Consider the following 19008-nt stretch of genomic DNA (forward strand, 5'->3'; position numbering starts at 1 on the left):
AATCAAGAGTTGGACACTTGGACACTGACTGAGCCACTCAGGCAGTCTGTATATAACATTGTTTTTTGAGATTCATCCATGTTGATGCTAGTAGCTGTTAGTTTGTCCATTGTCACTACTACACACTATTTCATCGGTATAAATATACAGTAATAAACTTTTCCAGTCTTTGAGATTTTTGTTACTCTTATATGTTTGCTGGTACATATGTACAGAAGCTTCTGCTAGGTTATAACCTGGGAGTGGAATTGATGAGTTGTCAGTATATATGTATCTTCAGATTCACTAGATAAGTACAAGTATCTCTTCAATAGTAGAAAGAGTAGAATTATTACCAGGTAAGGAGAATGGCCAGGGCTATCCCAAGGAGGGAACTGCCCATGCAGGGACCCCCCGGGCATAAATCAGCATATCCCAGAGGACCTGGTGCTATGAGGCTGAGTCTTGGGAAGGGGTAGAAGCCACAGAGTCTCTGGTGGTAGGCTGCAAAGCTTGGACCTCCTCTCTGGGGCAATGTGGAGCCATTATGGAGAGAAAGGAACAAGATCGGAGCACATTTTGGGAGAAACCTGTTCTGGGTCCTCCCTTAACGCATCTGCTTGTGCTTTCTCCATAGGTGATAGTTCCGTTGCCCACCTGGAATGCTCGGACCCGGGAACCTGTCACAGACAACGTGGAGAAGTTTGCCATCGAGACAGAACTCATCTACAAGTATTCTCCCTTCCGCAATGAGGAGGAAGTTATGACTCAGTTCATGAAGATTCCTGGGGACAGTGGTAAGTAGGCTTTGAACCTACAGCTCTGAGAATCCAGGAGCTCCAGAGCCATGAATAGTATGGGGATGTGCAGGGGGTGCCTTGCAGGATGAAAGGAGGATTTGTTTCCCAGGAACACTGGTGATCATCTTCAATCTCAAACTCATGGATAACGGAGAGCCAGAGCTAGACATAATCTCAAATCCAAGAGATATCCAGATGGCAGAGACTTCCCCAGAGGGCACGTGAGTGTGGCTGGAATGGGAGGGAAGGTTTGGAACTGATGTTCGTTTTCTCTCTGAGGGAGAGCTTAGAAGGTGAGACTTCAGGGAAAGAGGAGGGAGCTCATTTCCTGAATTTCTCAGTTCTTGGAGTTGATGAAGCTGAGCACTCAGTGTTTTCTTACAAGTAGGAGGATGAACAGGACAGCAGCTCCTCAGCTAAGTCAAAAGAAAAGATTGATGATCTCTTGCTCCAGCTCCTTGATTTGGAAACTAAGCCTAGAGATGGGAAAGGATTTGCTGGGTTTAGGGTGGTCGGGCTGGGTCTGGTGTCTGTGGAAGGCTTATGCTGGTGATGTGAGGGGTATGCTGCCCACACTGAGGGAGCAGCCCTTCAGGCTGGTGAGAAAAGCCAAGATGTGAGGTGGACAGCCCCCAGAGAGGCTGTCCTGCCATACTTTTGGTCAAGCTGGCTGTAGAGTAGGTGATAGCACTTCTCTTCCTGCCACCTCTAGGAAGCCAGAGCGGCGCTCCTTCCGCGCTTATGCAGCTGTGCTCTATATTGATCCCCGGATGCGGATCTTCATCCACGGGCACAAGGTGCAGACCAAGAGGCTCTCCTGCTGCCTATATAAGCCCAGGTAGGGGCCTGCCCACCCTGGTCTGCTGTTTCCCTTGAGCTAAGGATGGGGCCTTGGCATATGTCTGGAGCATTGTTGGAGTGATGCTGGGAGTGATGATAAGAGGCTCTGACAGTGTTGTCTGCATTTGGGCCTTTAAGCTCCTTGTGATTTACTGCGTAGAAACTTCTAAGTCCTGAGGGAGGGACACAGATGGCTGATGAGCTGTGGAGGTTGGCTCGTGAAGCTCATTGAGTATGAGTGCCTTCTGTGACATGGAGGGTGCTCTGCCTGGCACAGTGAACTGTCTGAGCCTCTCAGCTTCAGGGCCAAGGGGCCTATAGACACTACACAGGAGAACAAAGGCCCTGGCTGATTGCTGAGATTTGTTTCTGCTGTGGGATTAATGACACACCTGGTGAGTAGTGGGGTTGCTTATCAAAGATGGGATCAAGGGGCAGGTGGAATAAGGAATTGAGTTGTTTGCTAAAATAACTTTGTTTTTAACTCATCATGAGTACAGTGTAACTTGGGAGGAGGCAGGAAGGCAGGGTGCTTCCCGCATTGCTCACGTTGCTGCCCTACCCCACTGCTGCTTGAGTCTTCAGGTTGCTTTTTCCCCTGTTCAGGATGTACAAGTACACATCAAGCCGTTTCAAGACTCGTGCAGAGCAGGAGGTGAAGAAAGCTGAGCATGTAGCACGGATTGGTAATGCACGAACCCCCACCCTCACTGGGCAGGAGGGGGATCAGGTTGGGGTTGTCCGGGGAATACTTGTTGTGGCCAAAGCAGGATCCACAAAAAGCTCTGTCTAGCATCCAGAGGCAAACTGTTCTCCTGAACCACTGGTCTAGTTCCTCTTGCACCCCTCCCCCTGCATGCCAATCCTTTCAGCAGTTTTTCTCCCCAGATTCTACTTTCTCTTCATCAGCCATTTATAGGGACTTATCTAAAACAGTGTCAGTTCCTTGGCTTGCCCAGAGTGAAGAATCTCACACTATCCTCTGGCCCAAATACTTGTGAAATTGGTTTTCCTGACTGCAGGGCAAAAATCTCAAGGTCTCTCATGCTGACAGGGCTTCTTGGCTGCTTGATGGAGAGTGATTGGCTGAGGACTTTGATAACATCCAGCTCCTGCTGAGGATGTAACTCTGTTGCCTTGGGTAGTTTTTGACCTGTTCTGGTTCATTTGTAAAGTTTAAAAAACATGTCTCAAGTATAAATAGTGCCTGTTTTCTTTGGGGCCTCCAAACAAAAGGATTTTCCTTTTTGTACTGACTGCATTCCAGCCAGGGAGGCTGCTCTCCTAGCATTCCTGTTCCTTGGCGGTGTACATACATCTTGTTTAGCAAGTGCTATACTGTGGCATTCAGGATGGAAGACTGAGTGTTTTTGAACCTTTGTGTTCTTCACTGTGATTTCTTCTGGATTTTAGCTGAGGAGAAGGCACGGGAGGCTGAGAGCAAAGCTCGGACCTTAGAAGTTCGCCTAGGTGGAGACCTTACTCGAGACTCAAGGGTAAGGCCCCTGATCTGTACAGCTCTTCTCTAGCATTTCTGGCATTAGTATCCCAGAGCTAGCCTGGGATCAGGCTAGTCCTGAACTCCTTCTAAAGCTGAAAAATGGGATGTTAAGATGTTTCCGTAATCACTGTTGAACACACTGTGTGGCAGAATCTTGGCCAATCATTTATTTCAACATCCTAACAACCATATAAAGTGACCACTGGTAGTATTCTCAGTTTATGGAAAGGGAAATTGAAGTGCAGTTGGTCACTTGCCCCAGGTCACACACAGTAGGTAAGGGGTTTGAGCAGTTCTCTTTACCACTCTCTGACATACACTTCTGTAGACTTACTATTTCAGTTGGAGTGTTTGTTCCTTCAAGTCAGCCTAGTCAAGTGAAGCACAGCTTCTGAGTTTGTCAGTTTGAGTTTTTAAAGAAGTAAATCTCTTAAGTGTGGTTTTGAATCCATGTGATTTAAAATGAGAAATTTCAGATGTTTGTTATAATATTGACTGCTGCGGCCCAGAGCCCCTCCTCCACTCACCTGGTGCCATTGTACATTTTCAGGTGATGTTGAGGCAGGTCCAGAACACAGCCATTACTCTGCGCAGAGAAGCCGATGTCAAAAAGCGGATCAAGGAGGCCAAACAGCGGTGAGTGCCAGGGCTGGCTTTGTTTTTTTTTTTTTTTTTTTTTTTTTTTTTTTTAGTTATATAGCACTCATTATTGACAATTAAAGAGCTTGGGGAATCTCTCCCCACCGTGTGAGGTTGCCATTTTATTACAACGATTGCTTTGAGAGCACCATTGATGTTATGATCCCAAATGCTTGTTAAATGCCCACTGCCGGTTTTTTTCCTGAGCTAGGAAAAGGCAGAGTGGGGCCAATCCCTGGTAGAGAACCCAGACCTTCTTTCCTGGCAACTCCCGTTCTGTCTTCCCTCCCTCTCTTTCTTCTTCCTTTCTTTTTTTCTCTCTCTCCTCTCTTTTCTTCTTTTTTCTATTCATTTAAAGGATTTATAAAATGCTTATTTGTATGAAACTTATAAAACACATACCTTTTTAAGAAATACGACTTTAAAACTCGCTTATGTTTGTACCATCTGGTAATATCTACTCTTAATATTTTACCCCTGGATACAAATGTGGAATAATGCATAGGTTGAGTTCTGGACCTTTTTCGTCTAGAATGGGTCATCCTGGCTCATTAGATTATCTCCATGTCTCATCTTATGTTTGGAGCTTCTCAGGTCTCTGGATTTCAATTCCTGCATTGCTGCTTCTTGGCCTTCCTGCCACAGGCATAGGTTTCCGGATTCTTCTGAGTCAGTGCACTGCTCATACATCTTCTTTTCAGCTCCATGATTTTGTTATTTATCACAGGAGAGTCTCTTCTAGATGTTCTTGTTCTGGTGAATTTTTTACTTTTTTAAAATTAACTACTGTCACATTAGTGGAGTAGGTATAACTTGTGTTTAGTCCACCATGTAACTATCTTTCCAGAGGTTTGCAGCAGCTTCAAAGTATCCCATTCATACTTAAACCCATCCTGTTTTGTAACCAGAAGCCAAAGTCCTATGCTTTTATGTAGGGATGCGTAGAGTCACTGTGCAGCACCGTATCCCTATCAAATCTAACAAGTTACACATTGACTGGAAATGCAAAACTTGCATGTTTTTTTTCTTAACGTGTCTCAAGTTTAAGCTTAAGCTAGCATATCTTAAAGACCATGGTGTTTTTGTGTTAATGGGTTGATCTGCTTAAATTCATCTTGTGTCTTCTCAGAGCACTTAAAGAACCTAAGGAACTGAATTTTGTTTTTGGGGTCAACATTGAACACCGGGACCTGGATGGCATGTTCATCTATAACTGTAGCCGCCTGATCAAGATGTATGAGAAAGTGGGCCCACAGCTGGAAGGGGGCATGTGAGTATTGCCCAAGGAGAGTTTTTCAGCCCTAGGCAGATGACAGGATGTGTTTGGTCAGTGGGGTGACAGAGCTCTGTCATCTTTTCCCTGTAGGGCATGTGGTGGGGTTGTTGGGGTTGTTGATGTGCCCTACCTGGTCCTCGAACCTACACACAACAAGCAGGACTTTGCTGATGCCAAGGAGTACCGGCACCTGTTGCGGGCAATGGGGGAGCATCTGGCACAGTATTGGAAGGACATTGCCATTGGTAATTACCTTTCTGTTCACTTCCAACCTTAGGATACTCTTAGTGCCCAATGGTGTAAATTTAGGAAGAGTGAGAAGCTGCCTCCTGATATATTGTGTGGGTGTTTGCTTTCCAGCCCAGAGGGGAATCATCAAGTTCTGGGATGAGTTTGGCTACCTCTCTGCCAACTGGAACCAGCCTCCATCCAGTGAGCTACGTTACAAGCGCCGGAGAGCTATGGAAATCCCAACCACCATCCAGTGTGGTGAGCTGGTGGTCGGAACCTCCTCCTGACTCTCCACCACAGTCCATGAGCCTTTTTTCTCTTTCCCCTTGCGGGCCTCCTGACTTGACTGACATTCATGGACTTTTGGTCCCACTGGGGATGAGTCTGTTTGGTGATGGCCCTGGGAGCTCAGTCTTGGTGCTATGTCAAGTCCCACCTGTCCCTCCTGAATGAGGTAGAAGGTGTCTTGGCCAAGCCTCACTTGGTTTGATACCACATTGTTAATGGTGCGAATGATGATTGAGCCAGTATCCTTTTTGAGGAGCTGGAGAGGCTGGGAACATTGAGAATCCACAATATAAAGTGGCTATTCTTGCTGGAATCACTGAGAATTACTGTTCTGCAAGGAAGGCAGGGTTGTAGCCTGAGTAAAGATCTTTGCATGGAAAGTTGGGAGCATCTTTGCCTTGAGAACCTGCTTATAGATACTGTTAGCAGGCATGACTGATGTTTGTGGGGATGTTTTCTGTGTCATAGATTTGTGTCTGAAGTGGCGAACCCTCCCCTTCCAGCTGAGTTCTGTGGAAAAAGATTACCCTGATACCTGGGTTTGCTCCATGAACCCTGATCCTGAGCAGGACCGGTGAGCACTTGCTCTAACAAGGAGATTGTGGGTATCTTCTCTTTCCCCCCACTGTATTCCTTCTACCCTTTGGGTAAATGATTTGCTGTGCATCTTGAGGTCAGTGCTAATATCCTCATGTCTCTGTCTTGCTGCAAATAATAAGTGCTCTGGAAGTAAGAATAGATGTCTGTCCTGCAGTGAGTATTAATTCTGTACATTTGGGAACCTTGAGGTCATTGCTGTGGTGAAAGCATGGGTTGGCTAAAGAGGAAGGAACATGTCCTACCTAGGGTCCTGTTTTGGCACAACCTCCCTAACACTCTCTTTCTACAGATGTGAGGCTTCTGAACAGAAGCAGAAGGTTCCCCTGGGGACATTCAGAAAAGACCTGAAGACACAAGAAGAGAAGCAGAAGCAGCTGACAGAGAAAATTCGCCAACAGCAGGAGAAGCTAGAGGCCCTGCAGGTGCGTGTGTTGTGGGTAGTGGGCAAAGCCAGCTTGTGTCAGGTCTCTCTGGGATGGAACAGGAACCTTCAGTGGCTCCCTGGTTTTTGAGTATACACCATGATCATCATTTTTAAAAATCAAACTGCTGTTTTTTGTATTCCAACGTGGTCAGAAAATAAGTATTCTAGTATAGAGGTAACCACCACTAACTGACAATACCCTTCTAACTTTTTATGATTGCCTGTGTACACATGAATATATGTAATAAAGTGGAAATCCTGTGCCATGACATGTCACATTTTTTTTTTAGTGCATACTTTACTTGGGATATTTTTCTAGAAGTGAATTTGAAAGGGTAAAAAGTGTTTGTAAAATTTTGTGGCTTTTTATAACTACTTCCAAGTTATTCTCCAGGAGATGTACTAGTTTGGTTTTTTTTTTTTTGTAAGCAGTACATTTATTTTAAAGTATTTTTTGCAAATTTGACGGGCAAAAATATACGTCTTATGATTTGAATTTCTTATTTTTGATTTGGAGAGTTTTTTACTCAGCTATTTGTTTCAGAATAGCTTATTCTCATTTTCTTAATTGATTTGTCAAGTTTTTGAGACATATTTATGGTATTACTCCTCGATCATTTTTATTTTATTTTATTTTTTTTGATCATTTTTATTTTTATTTTTTAAAAAATATTTTATTTATTCATGAAAAACACACACACAGAGAGAGAGAGAGAGAGAGAGAGAGAGAGAGAGAGAGAGACACAGGCAGAGGGAGAAGCAGCCTCCATGCCAGGAGCCTGATGTGGGACTTGATCTCGGGTCTCCAGGATCATGCCCTGGGCCAAAGGCAGGCGCCAAATCACTGAGCCACCCAGGGATCCCCCTCCTCTATCATTTTTATTAGAAAAAAAGATTTTTCTTTTCTGGCTTCTGTGTCTGTGCAGATGTTTGCACTAACCTGGATGTCTTACACCTGCCTCCCTGCCTACTGAATCCCACTTGTCCTTTCTGGCCTTTTCTATCACACATTTCCTAACTTTTCTGGCTTCTTTTATAGGAATTTAGTCCATTGACACTTTCTCCTGGTCTCTCAGTTGCTAGATTAGTCACATAGAATCCTGATGATTTAGTGTTTTTTTTGTCTCTCCAATGAGAATGAATCTCTTATAATAGGACTGTGGTCTAGGTTTTCTTTTTTATTTGCCCACTGTCCCAGACACAGTAGGGATCCAGAGAGTTTGCTTGAACGTACCAAGATATGCAAACAACTTCGTCATTTTTGCCATGCAGAAAACCACTCCTATCCGCTCCCAAGCTGACCTGAAGAAATTGCCTTTGGAAGTGACCACCAGACCTTCTACAGAGGTAAAGTCCAGAAGGTGGGGGGGTGGTGGTGGTGACTTTTCCTTAGGTGTCTTGTCCTAGGATAAGTGTTCTCACTCTGTTCCGTTCTCTTTTAGGAACCTGCACGTAGACCTCAGCGTCCTCGGTCGCCTCCTTTACCTGCTGTGATCAAGAATGCCCCAAGCAGACCTCCTTCCCTGCAGGCTCCCAGGCCAGCTAGCCAGCCCCGAAAGGCTCCTGTTATCAGCAGTACCCCTAAGCCTTCTACCCTGGCAGCTCGGGAGGAGGCCAGTACATCCAGGCTGCTGCAGCCACCTGAGGCACCCCGAAAGCCTGCTAACATACCGGCTAAGACTGCGCCCCGGCCCACTCCTATGGTGCAGCCACTGTCACCATCTCTGCTACCCAACGCCAAGAGCCCTCGGGAGGTCCCTGCTCCCAGAGCCATCAAGACTCCAGTAGTCAAGAAGCCAGAGCCACCCAGTAAACTCTCCCCAGTGAGATGCTTTTTTTCTTCCAGCTCCAAGCCTACCCTCAGTGGTGTAGGAACAGTATCAGGCTGTGTCAAAGCTGTACTGGGGGAGCCTTATTGGAGATCACCAAACCTCAAGCTTCCTGTTGCCCCTAAGGAGGAGTCTCAATAATCAAAGGGACTTTCTCTGGTCAGGGCACAGAGCATGTTGGTTTCCTGTCCAGGGAGCTCTTCAGTATTCCCTTTGTGTTTTGATCTGCCATAAATTTAAGTTCCCTCCACCAGCTTCTGTGGTATGGGCATAGGTTGGCAGCCTGGTGAAAGCCGTGGTGGGTTGCAGCAGTGGGCAGCATGTTTCAGGGAGGTCACAGCTGGTGCCACAGAGGCTAAAGGAGAAGTAAACTGAGAAGCTCCCCCTATGACAGCTTTGAGCAAAGGTCCCTGTGGGCACAGGGACCAGGAGGTTGCTGTATACTGAGTAATGTCAGGGGAGGCTCAGCCGTGGGGTAACTGAGAAGCACACAAGTGTTACTGCTTCTTTAGGCCAGATGGAATCTTCTGCACTTCAAGGGCTGACAGGGCCCCTCACATTCCCTCTCCTCTTGCTATAGACCATTCCTGGTCGGAAGCGGACTCTTGGGGTCTCTGATGAGGAAGAAGCCGAGGAAGAGGCTGAGAGGAGGAAAGAAAGGTCTAAGCGGGGCAAGTTTGCTGTGAAGGAGGAAAAGAAGGACTTGAATGAGGTAGGTGGTCCCAGGTGAGGTTAAAACCTCCTCAGGGTTGCAGTCTGCACCAGCTCTGTTTCTTTTTTTTTTTTTTTTTAAAGATTTATTTATTTACTCATGAGAATACACACACAGAGAGAGAGAGAGGCAGAGACACAGGCAGAGGGAGAAGCAGGCTCCGTGCAGGGAGCCTGATGTGGGACTCGATCCTGGGTCTCCAGGATCACAGCCTGGGCTGAAGATGGCGCTAAACCCCTGAGCCACCCGGGCTGCCCCCAGCTCTGTTTCTGTTTTGATTTGAGCCTTCCAGAAGCCCAGTTCATCTCTGTAGGATCTTAGTCACACAGGTGATTTAGAAACATGGTGTCAGGCACGCTTCTGAGTGAGACTGGCTTCTGGCTCTCATCACAGGCTGGAGGTCACACATAGATTGAAACCCTTTGCATCCCTGTGTCTGTGACTTTCGTTTGCATACTGTCTTGTTTATAAAGGTGGCAGAAGGGTTGACACTCAAGGTTCTGATTTAGAGAGCAGCTCTTGGTGAGACATGGAGATTTAAATGGTGACATAAGGGACACCTGGGTGGCTCAGCGGTTAAGTGCCTGTCTTCAGCCCAGGGTGTGATCCTGGAGTCCTGGGATCGAGTCCCACAACGGGCTCCCTGCATGGAGCCTGCTTTTCCCTCTGCCTGTGTCTCTGCCCCTCTCTGTGTCTTCATGAATTAAAAAAAAAAAAAAGTCACATAAGACAACATGAAGTGACAGCTGATGACCCTGGATTGCCAAACATGCAAAAATATGCTTATCAGGGACACTGGGGATGCTTTTAACACTGTAACATTGTTCTCCTTGCAGCTCTCAGATAGTGCTGGGGAAGAGGACCCAGCTGACCATAAGAGGGCTCAGAAAGGTAAATTCGGGGAGGTAATTGGCAGCCTGTGGGGGAAGGGGATAGCGGGGCCCCTCAGCCAGCAACAACTTATCCTGAAGGTTCTTGGAGGCTTTCCTGGCTCTGGGCTCTTGTGTAGCAGTGGTTCCAAGTCTAGTCCTGAGAAGAATTCTGAAGATAGCACACCCTTATGTGTATTTTTAGCACAAATTTCTTGGCTTGCACTTCTGGCAGTCACTTATCCTGCTGCTCTTTGGCACCCTCATGGCAGATGGGGAAGGAGACCAGGGTGGCTGGGCTCCATGTTCCTGGCAAAGTACTGGCAAGCATTTAGCGGTTCTTGTCCCAGCAAGTCCTTGGACTGCCTCTCTAGGTGGCCCTAGCTGAGTAGGGAACTCCGTTAATTTTTTGACTCTCACTCCATCATCATTCTCTTAGATAAAGGGTTGCACGTGGAGGTGCGTGTGAACAGGGAGTGGTACACAGGTCGTGTCACAGCTGTGGAAGTGGGCAAACATGTGGTGCGGTGGAAGGTGAAGTTTGACTACGTGCCCACAGACACCACTCCAAGAGACCGCTGGTAATGCCCCTTTCCAGAAGCCCACAGAGTTGTCCAGGCCAGGGGGGTTCTGTCCCAGCCTCCCAGCAAGCGGCCCATCCTGGGTGCCTGGGGCATACATGACAAGTGCTTTGTGCCTCCTAGGGTGGAGAAAGGCAGTGAGGATGTGCGGCTGATGAAGCCCCCTTCTCCGGAGTACCAGAGCCCTGACACGCAGCAGGAGGGTGGGGAGGAGGAGGAGGAGGAGGCAGTGGTGGCAGCACCACCTGCGCCGCCAGCGGCGGCGGCCCAGCAGGCTGTAGCCACGGCAGAGCCCTCTACTTCTGACTGCATCCGCATAGAGCCTGACACCACTGCCCCGAGCACCAACCATGAGACCATTGACCTGCTCGTCCAGATCCTCCGGTACATGTGTCTTCCCAGTCAGGCTAACTCTGGCTCTCTACCTTCTTCTTGCTATTCTGAATTCCTCTTCCCACCTTCTTCTTTCTTTAGGAATTGTTTACGGTACTTCCTGCCTCCTAGTTTCCCCATCTCCAAGAAGGAGCTGAGTGCTATGAATTCAGATGAGCTAATATCATTTCCTTTGGTGAGTTTAGCCTTTTATTTTTATTCTGCATGGCCCCTCAGCTTCATGTTTATTGTGATTGCCAGCTCTTGTGTCATCCCCCCCCCCCGCCATTTTGCTGCCCACCTCCCCTATGCCCCCTCACAGCCTCTCTTTTGCTGAGAGAAATAGAACACGTGTAGAAAAATGCCATAGCTGGCTATGATTGTGGTATGCAGAAGCCAACCACACCGTTCCATAAGATGCTGGGGCTGAGTCCTCACTTAGGGACAGCAGGCCTGGTTTGATATTTCCTAGAGTGTATCTGTTTTCCTCTGCCCCAGCAGAGGGAGTAAACTTGTCCCAGGCAACAGTGAAGAACTTAGACTTAAAGTGCCTAAAACTTGACTCTTACAGTGAGGTAGAGATGTGGGTAGTGTTATTTTGTAAGCACTGGGTGTTATTATGCTAAAGTGGCACAGGCCCTGTGCTGGATCTCTTAATGAGCAGCAGTAGAGAATCCTGCCTCCCAAGTGCCTTATGATTCAGTAGAGACTGAATTTTTTCTAGGTAGCTGGACATGAGACTGAGAGCAGTAAGTGCCATGGAAGCAGTTGGGCTGTGGCAGCCTTGGGGAGGGAGCAGCAGTCTGAAGTGCCTGTGTAAGTGACAGGGAAGATTTGAGGCAGGGCGACTTTGTGAGCAGGAGGTCAGAGGGATGAAAGTTCCCAGGTCAAGGCAGCAGGCTATGTAGTAAGCATTTAGGGAAGAAGAGGGCCCTGAGGGTCAAGATATGGTACTTTTTTTTTTTTGATACGGTACTTTTTGAATGTCTGATCTTAGGGGCTTGGTGGTTTAAACCTTGTATAAAATGGAGGGCCAGCAAAAGTTTTGAGCCAGGGGAATTGTCATTCTGAACCTGGTCTAGGGCAGAAAAACAAACTTTTTCTCTAGAGGGCCAGTTAGCAAATATTTTCAGCTCTGTGGCAGCTAAACACTATGACACTGCAGTAGACCATTTGTAAAGGAATGGATGTGGCTGTTCTGTAGTAAAGCTCTATTTACAAAAAGAGGTGGTAGGCTTATAGGGCCTGGGGCTCTAGTCTGCTGACCCTGCCCTAAGAGGATAGCTCTCATGGCAGTAGGTTTGGGTGAGATGGGTGGATGGAAGATGCCGGGGCAAGAGGGCCAGTTGAGTTGTGAAGGGTCGGAGATGAGGGAATGGGAACTTGAGTTAGAGTGGTGGGAGTGGACTGGTGGGTGAAAGGGCCATGTCAGAGGTGGTTGGTTGACTGGAGGCAAATGATGGGGGAGGAGGCAGAGGCCATGTACTTCTTTGTGTCTCAGGCCTGTGGGAAGTGATGACAAAGCTATTAACTGGGAGAGAAAACGGTGGGGGTAAGAGCGGTGATAAATTGTGATTTGTGTTGGGCTGGGAACACTGGCCATCTGCATTTTTGGTGATGTTCAGTGCGCAGGTCAAGATCGGGGATGGGGCACTTGGAGGGGTGGGACGGTTAGGGCTGCAGATGGAATCTGGGAGTTGTCTTCCTCAAGTGGGACAGATATGTTTATGTTTGGAATAGCTTAAGTTTTCTAGGGAAGAGTTTCTAGAGAACAGAACTAGAATTGAAACTGTAGATATTGGGCCCTTGTGTGGCAGCTGTGTGTTTAATGGTTTCCAGAGAGGAAGAGATAGGGCTTTTAATCTTCATTCTACTAAAAAGAAAAAAAGGAAGTATTAGGAGTTGAAGAAACTGAGGCTCAAGTGAAGAATCTGTTGTGATAGAACCCAGATTTGAATCCAGGTACTACTACTTTAGGACATGGGGCTTGCCCTTCTTCCAGTACTGCCTTGCTTCCCATGAGAGGAGAGGGCAGGTGCAGGCCGAGGAAGCTAGAGGATGGCAGAGCTCATCAGAAAGCTTCCTCAGAAAGCTCTGTGTCTCAGCTCTGGCCCTTGTTGAGGCTGCAGCTGCTCTCTGCAAATCCCATGAACAATCCACTAATGAGGATGCTTAGGTTGGTGGCCTGGCATTCTCTTGTCAAATTTGTTGCTTGTGGTTTAAAGTTGTTGCCAGACTCAGAGCAAAGCCTGGGTCCACTGGGTCTTCGCTGTTCAGACCAAAAACACGGTCAGCCAGGAGCATCTGAGCTTTTATTAGCATCTGAGCTAATAAAAGAGTCTATTAGCTATCTTATGCTTGTAAAAGGAAGTATACCACCAGTGCATCAACTTTATAGTCTGCTGACTGTAAGGTCTAAACAGACAGATTACTAATGTTCATTATGTTTTTGTCAGTCTGTGAAAGATCATCCTTTTTGCCATCATCCTGGATGGGAGTTTCATAAAGTCCTCAGGAGTCCTACAAATACTAGATTTAAACATATATGTTTTTAAAAAGTATTATAACTGTACAAATTTATAATAAATGAAGAGTTAAAACTAACTCAAATCATAGGCTCAAGACATACTGAGTTTTAATATTTTGGAGTCTGCCTAAACACTTTGTGCTACCGGTGTAATTATTTTTAATGGAGAACTTCAAATTTCTCTTGCCATTCTGGTTTAATAGGATAATACTCTAAATTGTAAGGTAAATGACAAAGTTAAGTACTTGCCAGTAACACTTTTTAAAAACAGCAGTCAGGGGCCGTCAATGCCAGGTAGCTCATACATCTTTATAGAAGCATATAAACCCACGAGTTGATAAGACTACAGTGGTCAGCTAGGACCATTCATTTTCATCAGAATGGTGTTATTCTCAAGGGTAACTTATGAGTAAATGATGTTGTAAGTTTGAGTTTTGAAAATAGATACTGCACAGATTTTTTTCCAATTAGATTCCATGTAACATTTCTTTTGAAGCAACTGTTCTGGCTTTTAAAAGTTTGAAAAGCTTCATGCCTTGAGAAACTGCTAGTTAACATCAGTACTCCACACCTTGGAAATTTCAGGTACTTAGGAAAGACAGTAAAAATTCTAATGTTGCTTATTAGTATACTACACAAATCTGGAGGTATCCACTGTTGGTGGGTGCTTGATAAGTATTTCTGGAAGAGAACTTCTGGTTCTGACATTGTGAGGTGTGACTTAGGATGGGCTGCCAAAAGGACTGTGGTGAAGTTAGAAACATGTGATTCAGCTGGGAGAAGGACTTGTCCTTTTTTTTTTTTAATTTTTTATTTATGATAGTCACACACAGAGAGAGAGAGAGAGAGAGGCAGAGACATAGGCAGAGGGAGAAGCAGGCTCCATGCACCAGGAGCCCGACGTGGGATTCGATCCCGGGTCTCCAGGATCGCGCCCTGGGCCAAAGGCAGGCGCTAAACCGCTGCGCCACCCAGGGATCCCAGGACTTGTCCTTCTCGTGCCAACTGCAATGGAAGAATCATCCCTCACATTTACTAATGGCTTGCTGTCAAGGGCTGAAGGGTTCACATAGGTGATCCCATCTCTTTCTTCATGGCAACCTCATGAGATGGGCATCAGGTTTTTCCACTTTGGAGCTAGAGAGCCTGCTTATCCCTTGTCTGTGACATCCCTTCACAGAGCCAGTTGCATAGGGATACTGGAGCCCATCTAGAGAGGCCCTGGGAACCCCTGTAAGCTCATGCACTTACCCTCTGGGTTCCCTCCCTACAGAAAGAGTACTTCAAGCAGTATGAAGTGGGACTCCAGAATCTGTGCCATTCCTACCAGAGCCGTGCTGACTCACGGGCCAAGGCCTCTGAGGAGAGCCTGCGCACTTCTGAGAGAAAGCTCCGAGAGACAGAGGAGAAGCTGCAGAAGCTGAGGACCAACATCGTGGCGCTCCTGCAAAAGGTGCAGGAGGTGAGCCAGGCAGCCCTCTCATTGCAGCTGGACCACCTGGTGTCTCAGGGAGGGGGGCTTGGGCACCTCCTGCTCCCTTCTCCCCACTCACAGGAATCTGTGGTTCCAACCCTGGCTGCACAGCATCCTGACCAGGAGGGCTGGAGGTGGTGCGGCTGCCTGGGCCTCATCCCAGCCAGACCCACGGTATCAGATTTTTGCCCTTGTTTAGATCTTCTGATTTACAACCTGGTTTGAGAATCCTCCGAGCCATAAAACAGAAATTCTCACTTTTCCAGATGACGCCCAGATTGGGATTGTAAGGAGTACCCCTTTAGGGTCTCAGTCCTTCATCCATGCAGTCAAAACTGTGGACTTGCTTTGTTTCCTGTGGGATATTGGGTGAACCAGATAGACAAGATATGGTCCCTACACTCATGGCCCAACAGACTGGTGAAGGACACAAAATTATTGATGGCAGGAAGTTCTATGAAGAAAACACTTCATGTAAGAGAAGGAAGACACAGAGGCCACTTAGGGTGTTCAGCGGTGGCCTCTCTGAGAAGGGGATATTTGAGCTGAGAGTAGAATCAGTTACATACAAGATGTGAGTGCTTTGGGCAGAGGAAAGGGTAGGACCTAAGGCTCAAGGCAGGGAGTTGCAGGCAATAGAAGAGGCAGGGCCTGTATGAGGTGAGCTGTCCCTGGAGGGGTATGGCCCAATCCTGTTTGCAGATTAAGACATTTAGTTGGTTGGTTATAGGAAGTCCTGGAGTGGGGTGGAAGTTAGAATCCATGACTTGGGTGAGGAGATTCCCATACTTATCTGAATGAGAGATTTTGATGGCCTGAATCTTGGTGACCACGTGAAAGGCAGATTTGTAATATTTGGGGGGAAGGAAGGAAACAGGGGTGATTCTTCTGATTTGTCTTGAGTCCCTGGGTGAGGGAAGGTGGTGGCGTATATTGAGATGGGCACAGCCTGGGGTAGGGTGGTGCAGTTGGGCTGTTTTGAGTGTACTGAGTTTGAGAAGCCTGCAACACATCTAAGGCACCCAGGATCCTGGGGCAACAGGGCAGGAGCAGGGCAGGAGCAAGAAATCTGGGCGTCATCTGTGTATTGAGGATGGGAAGGGGGAGAAGGATCAAGGTGGGACAGGCCTTGACAGCCAGGGTGGAGGGGGGAGTGGAGGGGACTCTGGGCTCAGGCTCCATTGCCTGCAAGAAGGATGGGGAAGTGCCCCCCCCCTTCTGCCTTCTGGCCCCCACCTGACTTCTTCCTTCTATTCCAGGACATAGACATCAACACAGATGATGAGCTGGATGCCTACATCGAGGACCTGATCACCAAGGGGGACTAAGGGGCTCAAGACAAGGGGACTAAGGGGCTCAAGACAAAAATCAGTTCCTCTGCCCTTCAAGGCAGAGTTCTTGGGGGGTGGTGTTTTGTTCATGGGTGGTGGACTTACCTTGGTTTGATTCACATGAGACATTTGTGCTTTTGGAGGGAAAAATACTCTGATTCTTTGAATCTTCCTCCCTAAGTTTATAAATATTTATTTTTTAAAAGAAATAAGATGCTGCGCCTGCTGTGAGATCATACATTTTTCTTTTGGTGACTCCTGGGCAAAGGACAGAGAACCGGGATGCCAAGCTCCTTCTCTTGGCTCCTGGGTCCTAAAGATGTGGTAAACCCAGTGTCATCTATAAGTTGGAGAGGCTCCAGGGGCAGGGCTGGTCTCTTCTAGAGGATGAACAATGTTGAAATCTGAGGGGTAGGGGAGGGAACAAGCCCTCCAGAGTGGTACTTTTCCTAGAGGCTCTGATTTAGGGGACCCCTGGAGGCGGTGGGTCAGGATAGAGGCTCAATGCTGAGCAGCTCCCATCTCAGGTCCGGGACATGACCTCCAATTCGACCTCGCCATCCATCACTCAAGTTCTCCCTGTGGCAGTGATTTCCTCAGTTAACCATGCATGAATAGTGAGGTTTTCCACTCCAAAAATCTGAGTCCAGGTGGAGTAGTAGATCTGACTCTAGTGGGCTGTACCCTGAATGAATGTTTGAATTCCAAAGGATTCTTTTTGAAAAAGCCCTTTGTGACAGTGCCCCTGGTACTGATCTGGTGGTGACCTCTGCCGGTGGGTTTGGCAGGGTCTGGAGGGAGCACGCTGCTCAGATGGTGCTGGCTGACCTGGAGAGCCTGCTGCTGTTGCTGCTTTTACGGTTTCCCCCCCCCGCCTGGCCCCACCAATCCCTGCTCTGGGCTAGACAGGAAAAGGGGTCACTGAGCCACAGGGACTCCAGAGGCAGCTTTTTAGAAAGCACACCATGCCTTCCCTCCCATCTAGTCACAGCGTCATTCAGCTGTGTCCCTCAAGTGACTTCTCAGGGTCAAAGACAAAGGCAAGAGTTGCTGAGTTTCTCTTTAGTCACTGGAAAAATTCTGGTTTGATTTTCCCCAACTGTCTTCTCTCCTCTTTATTTGGGGACTTTGGGTTTTCTAGAGGCACAAGAACTGTGGCCTGGTACTGCTTAGTCTGGGATTCAAACCTTTCTGGGTGTGTTTCTGCCATCTATCCACCTCAGGTCATCATGGCCCACATGCCACTCCGTGGCCTCTGCAGGAGACTGGGAGGTGCTGGTGAGGGAAGTCTTTACCCACTTGTGTGCCCAGAAGCACCTGCAACTTGTGGGTTTGGGCCTTCCCCAAACCACATCCCTGGAGGAGGGTTATTTGGGGACATACCACTCAGAACTTGGCCTCTTCCTCTGGAAGATTCTCTGAACCTTGGAGTTTCTTGAGCTGGTGATTACTCTCCTTCCAGCTCACTCTCTTCATCCCAGGCAGCATGTGGTTCATGTTTGTCCCCAAACCTTATTGTTTGAATCTAATAGGAAGTTGGTTCTGCATTTTTATCAAAGGGTGTAATACCCACCTTTTTTATTTACACACCTGTAATCAAAATGCAATACTATAAAACTTTTGCTGGTGAGACTCCTGAACTCAGTCTGTTTTCTTCTGTTAGTAAAATCTAGCACCTTCTACTTCATTCTTTCTACCACTGTGGCTTTAAATGGATTTCAGATATTTCTTCATCACGATCTTCCTTTTTCTGTATCCACCCTCCTTACCACAGAAACAAATGCTCAATTTCTTAGAATGTTTTAGCTTGAACTTCGGTGTAACCACTTTGCTGTTTAAATCCAGTCACAGCTGTACTGAATGCAGCCTGTGTCCCAGGCAGAGCTCCTGCCATTCTGGTTGGGATGGGACCCGCCTGAAATTGTCTGAGGACATGGGAGGAGGGAGTCGTCTGGCTGGTCTGTGGCCCAAGGGTCACTAGCACAGTGGCAGCAAAACAGGTGAATACAGAGGAGCAATGGGGACTTTCTTTGGTTTTAAGTGACACAGCATACAGTAATAATTCAAACAGTACAGAAAGGCTGGAAAGCCTGAAAAGCAAGACGCCCTTTCACCCTTGACCCCTATTTTCTCCCTGAGAATAATATCCATACTTGTCCACACATCCACTCTGTTCAGTTTCTGCCTGTTTCCCACAATGTATCTTGGAACCTGTTTCAGAATAGCCAATATGGGTCTACTTTTTTCTTCTGCAAAACCCATAGCATTTCATTGTCTTGGATGTACCATTAAGAGTCTCCTACTTAAAAAGATTTGGGTTAACATTTACGAAAAATGCCCTGATGAATGTGGTGTGTGTGTGTATTATTGACTCAGATCTGTATGTATGTATGTATGGTAAACTCCAAAGAGAAATGGCTGTGTCAAATGGTAGGTATTAATATTAAAAATATTAAGATGGTCCAGAAAAGACCTCCAACTTTAACTCTTGCCAGCAATGTATTTCACCCCACCACACTTGTCAGTATGCAGTCTCTTCCATCCTGTGTACTAATCTAAAAGGTGGAAAGTGATGTACTTTTGAGTTGGTTTGAACTAACTTAAATAAGATTGAGACCTTCATTGGCCATTTGTGTCTCTGATGCAGGGCGGCAGTTCTGATTTTGGATTAGGGACTTTATAAAAGTGTTTACAAAAGTATAATCTGAAAACCAAGAGGGTGAAGTCCTCCGGAA

General features: G+C 47.0%; 1 protein-coding gene across 4 annotated transcripts in view; it reads left to right on the forward strand.

Annotated features, from left to right (window-relative positions):
- Positions 1 to 18736, forward strand: part of MORC2 (MORC family CW-type zinc finger 2) — a 43641-nt gene extending 24905 nt beyond the window's left edge. The window contains exons 7-27 of one of the 4 annotated variants that reach the window (XM_055321827.1): positions 617 to 776; positions 889 to 1000; positions 1492 to 1617; positions 2226 to 2305; positions 3033 to 3115; positions 3671 to 3756; positions 4889 to 5029; positions 5126 to 5280; positions 5396 to 5524; positions 6023 to 6128; positions 6444 to 6576; positions 7851 to 7925; positions 8021 to 8401; positions 8988 to 9119; positions 9956 to 10010; positions 10428 to 10569; positions 10693 to 10953; positions 11044 to 11137; positions 14742 to 14921; positions 15054 to 15116; positions 16202 to 18736. In XM_055321827.1, coding sequence (XP_055177802.1) covers positions 617 to 776; positions 889 to 1000; positions 1492 to 1617; positions 2226 to 2305; positions 3033 to 3115; positions 3671 to 3756; positions 4889 to 5029; positions 5126 to 5280; positions 5396 to 5524; positions 6023 to 6128; positions 6444 to 6576; positions 7851 to 7925; positions 8021 to 8401; positions 8988 to 9119; positions 9956 to 10010; positions 10428 to 10569; positions 10693 to 10953; positions 11044 to 11137; positions 14742 to 14921; positions 15054 to 15116; positions 16202 to 16270 — 2763 coding nt within the window. In that variant the 3' untranslated portion in view covers positions 16271 to 18736. Of the gene's footprint in view, positions 1 to 616; positions 777 to 888; positions 1001 to 1491; positions 1618 to 2225; positions 2306 to 3032; positions 3116 to 3670; positions 3757 to 4888; positions 5030 to 5125; positions 5281 to 5395; positions 5525 to 6022; positions 6129 to 6443; positions 6577 to 7850; positions 7926 to 8020; positions 8402 to 8987; positions 9120 to 9955; positions 10011 to 10427; positions 10570 to 10692; positions 10954 to 11043; positions 11138 to 14741; positions 14931 to 15023; positions 15117 to 16201 lie in introns of all 4 variants that reach the window. The other 3 variants (XM_055321826.1, XM_055321829.1, XM_055321828.1) reach the window with 3 other exon arrangements.
- Positions 18737 to 19008: the final 272 nt, after the last annotated feature.

This window comes from Nyctereutes procyonoides, unplaced genomic scaffold (assembly GCF_905146905.1).
Source record: "Nyctereutes procyonoides isolate TBG_1078 unplaced genomic scaffold, NYPRO_anot_genome, whole genome shotgun sequence".
Taxonomy (NCBI): domain Eukaryota; kingdom Metazoa; phylum Chordata; class Mammalia; order Carnivora; family Canidae; genus Nyctereutes; species Nyctereutes procyonoides.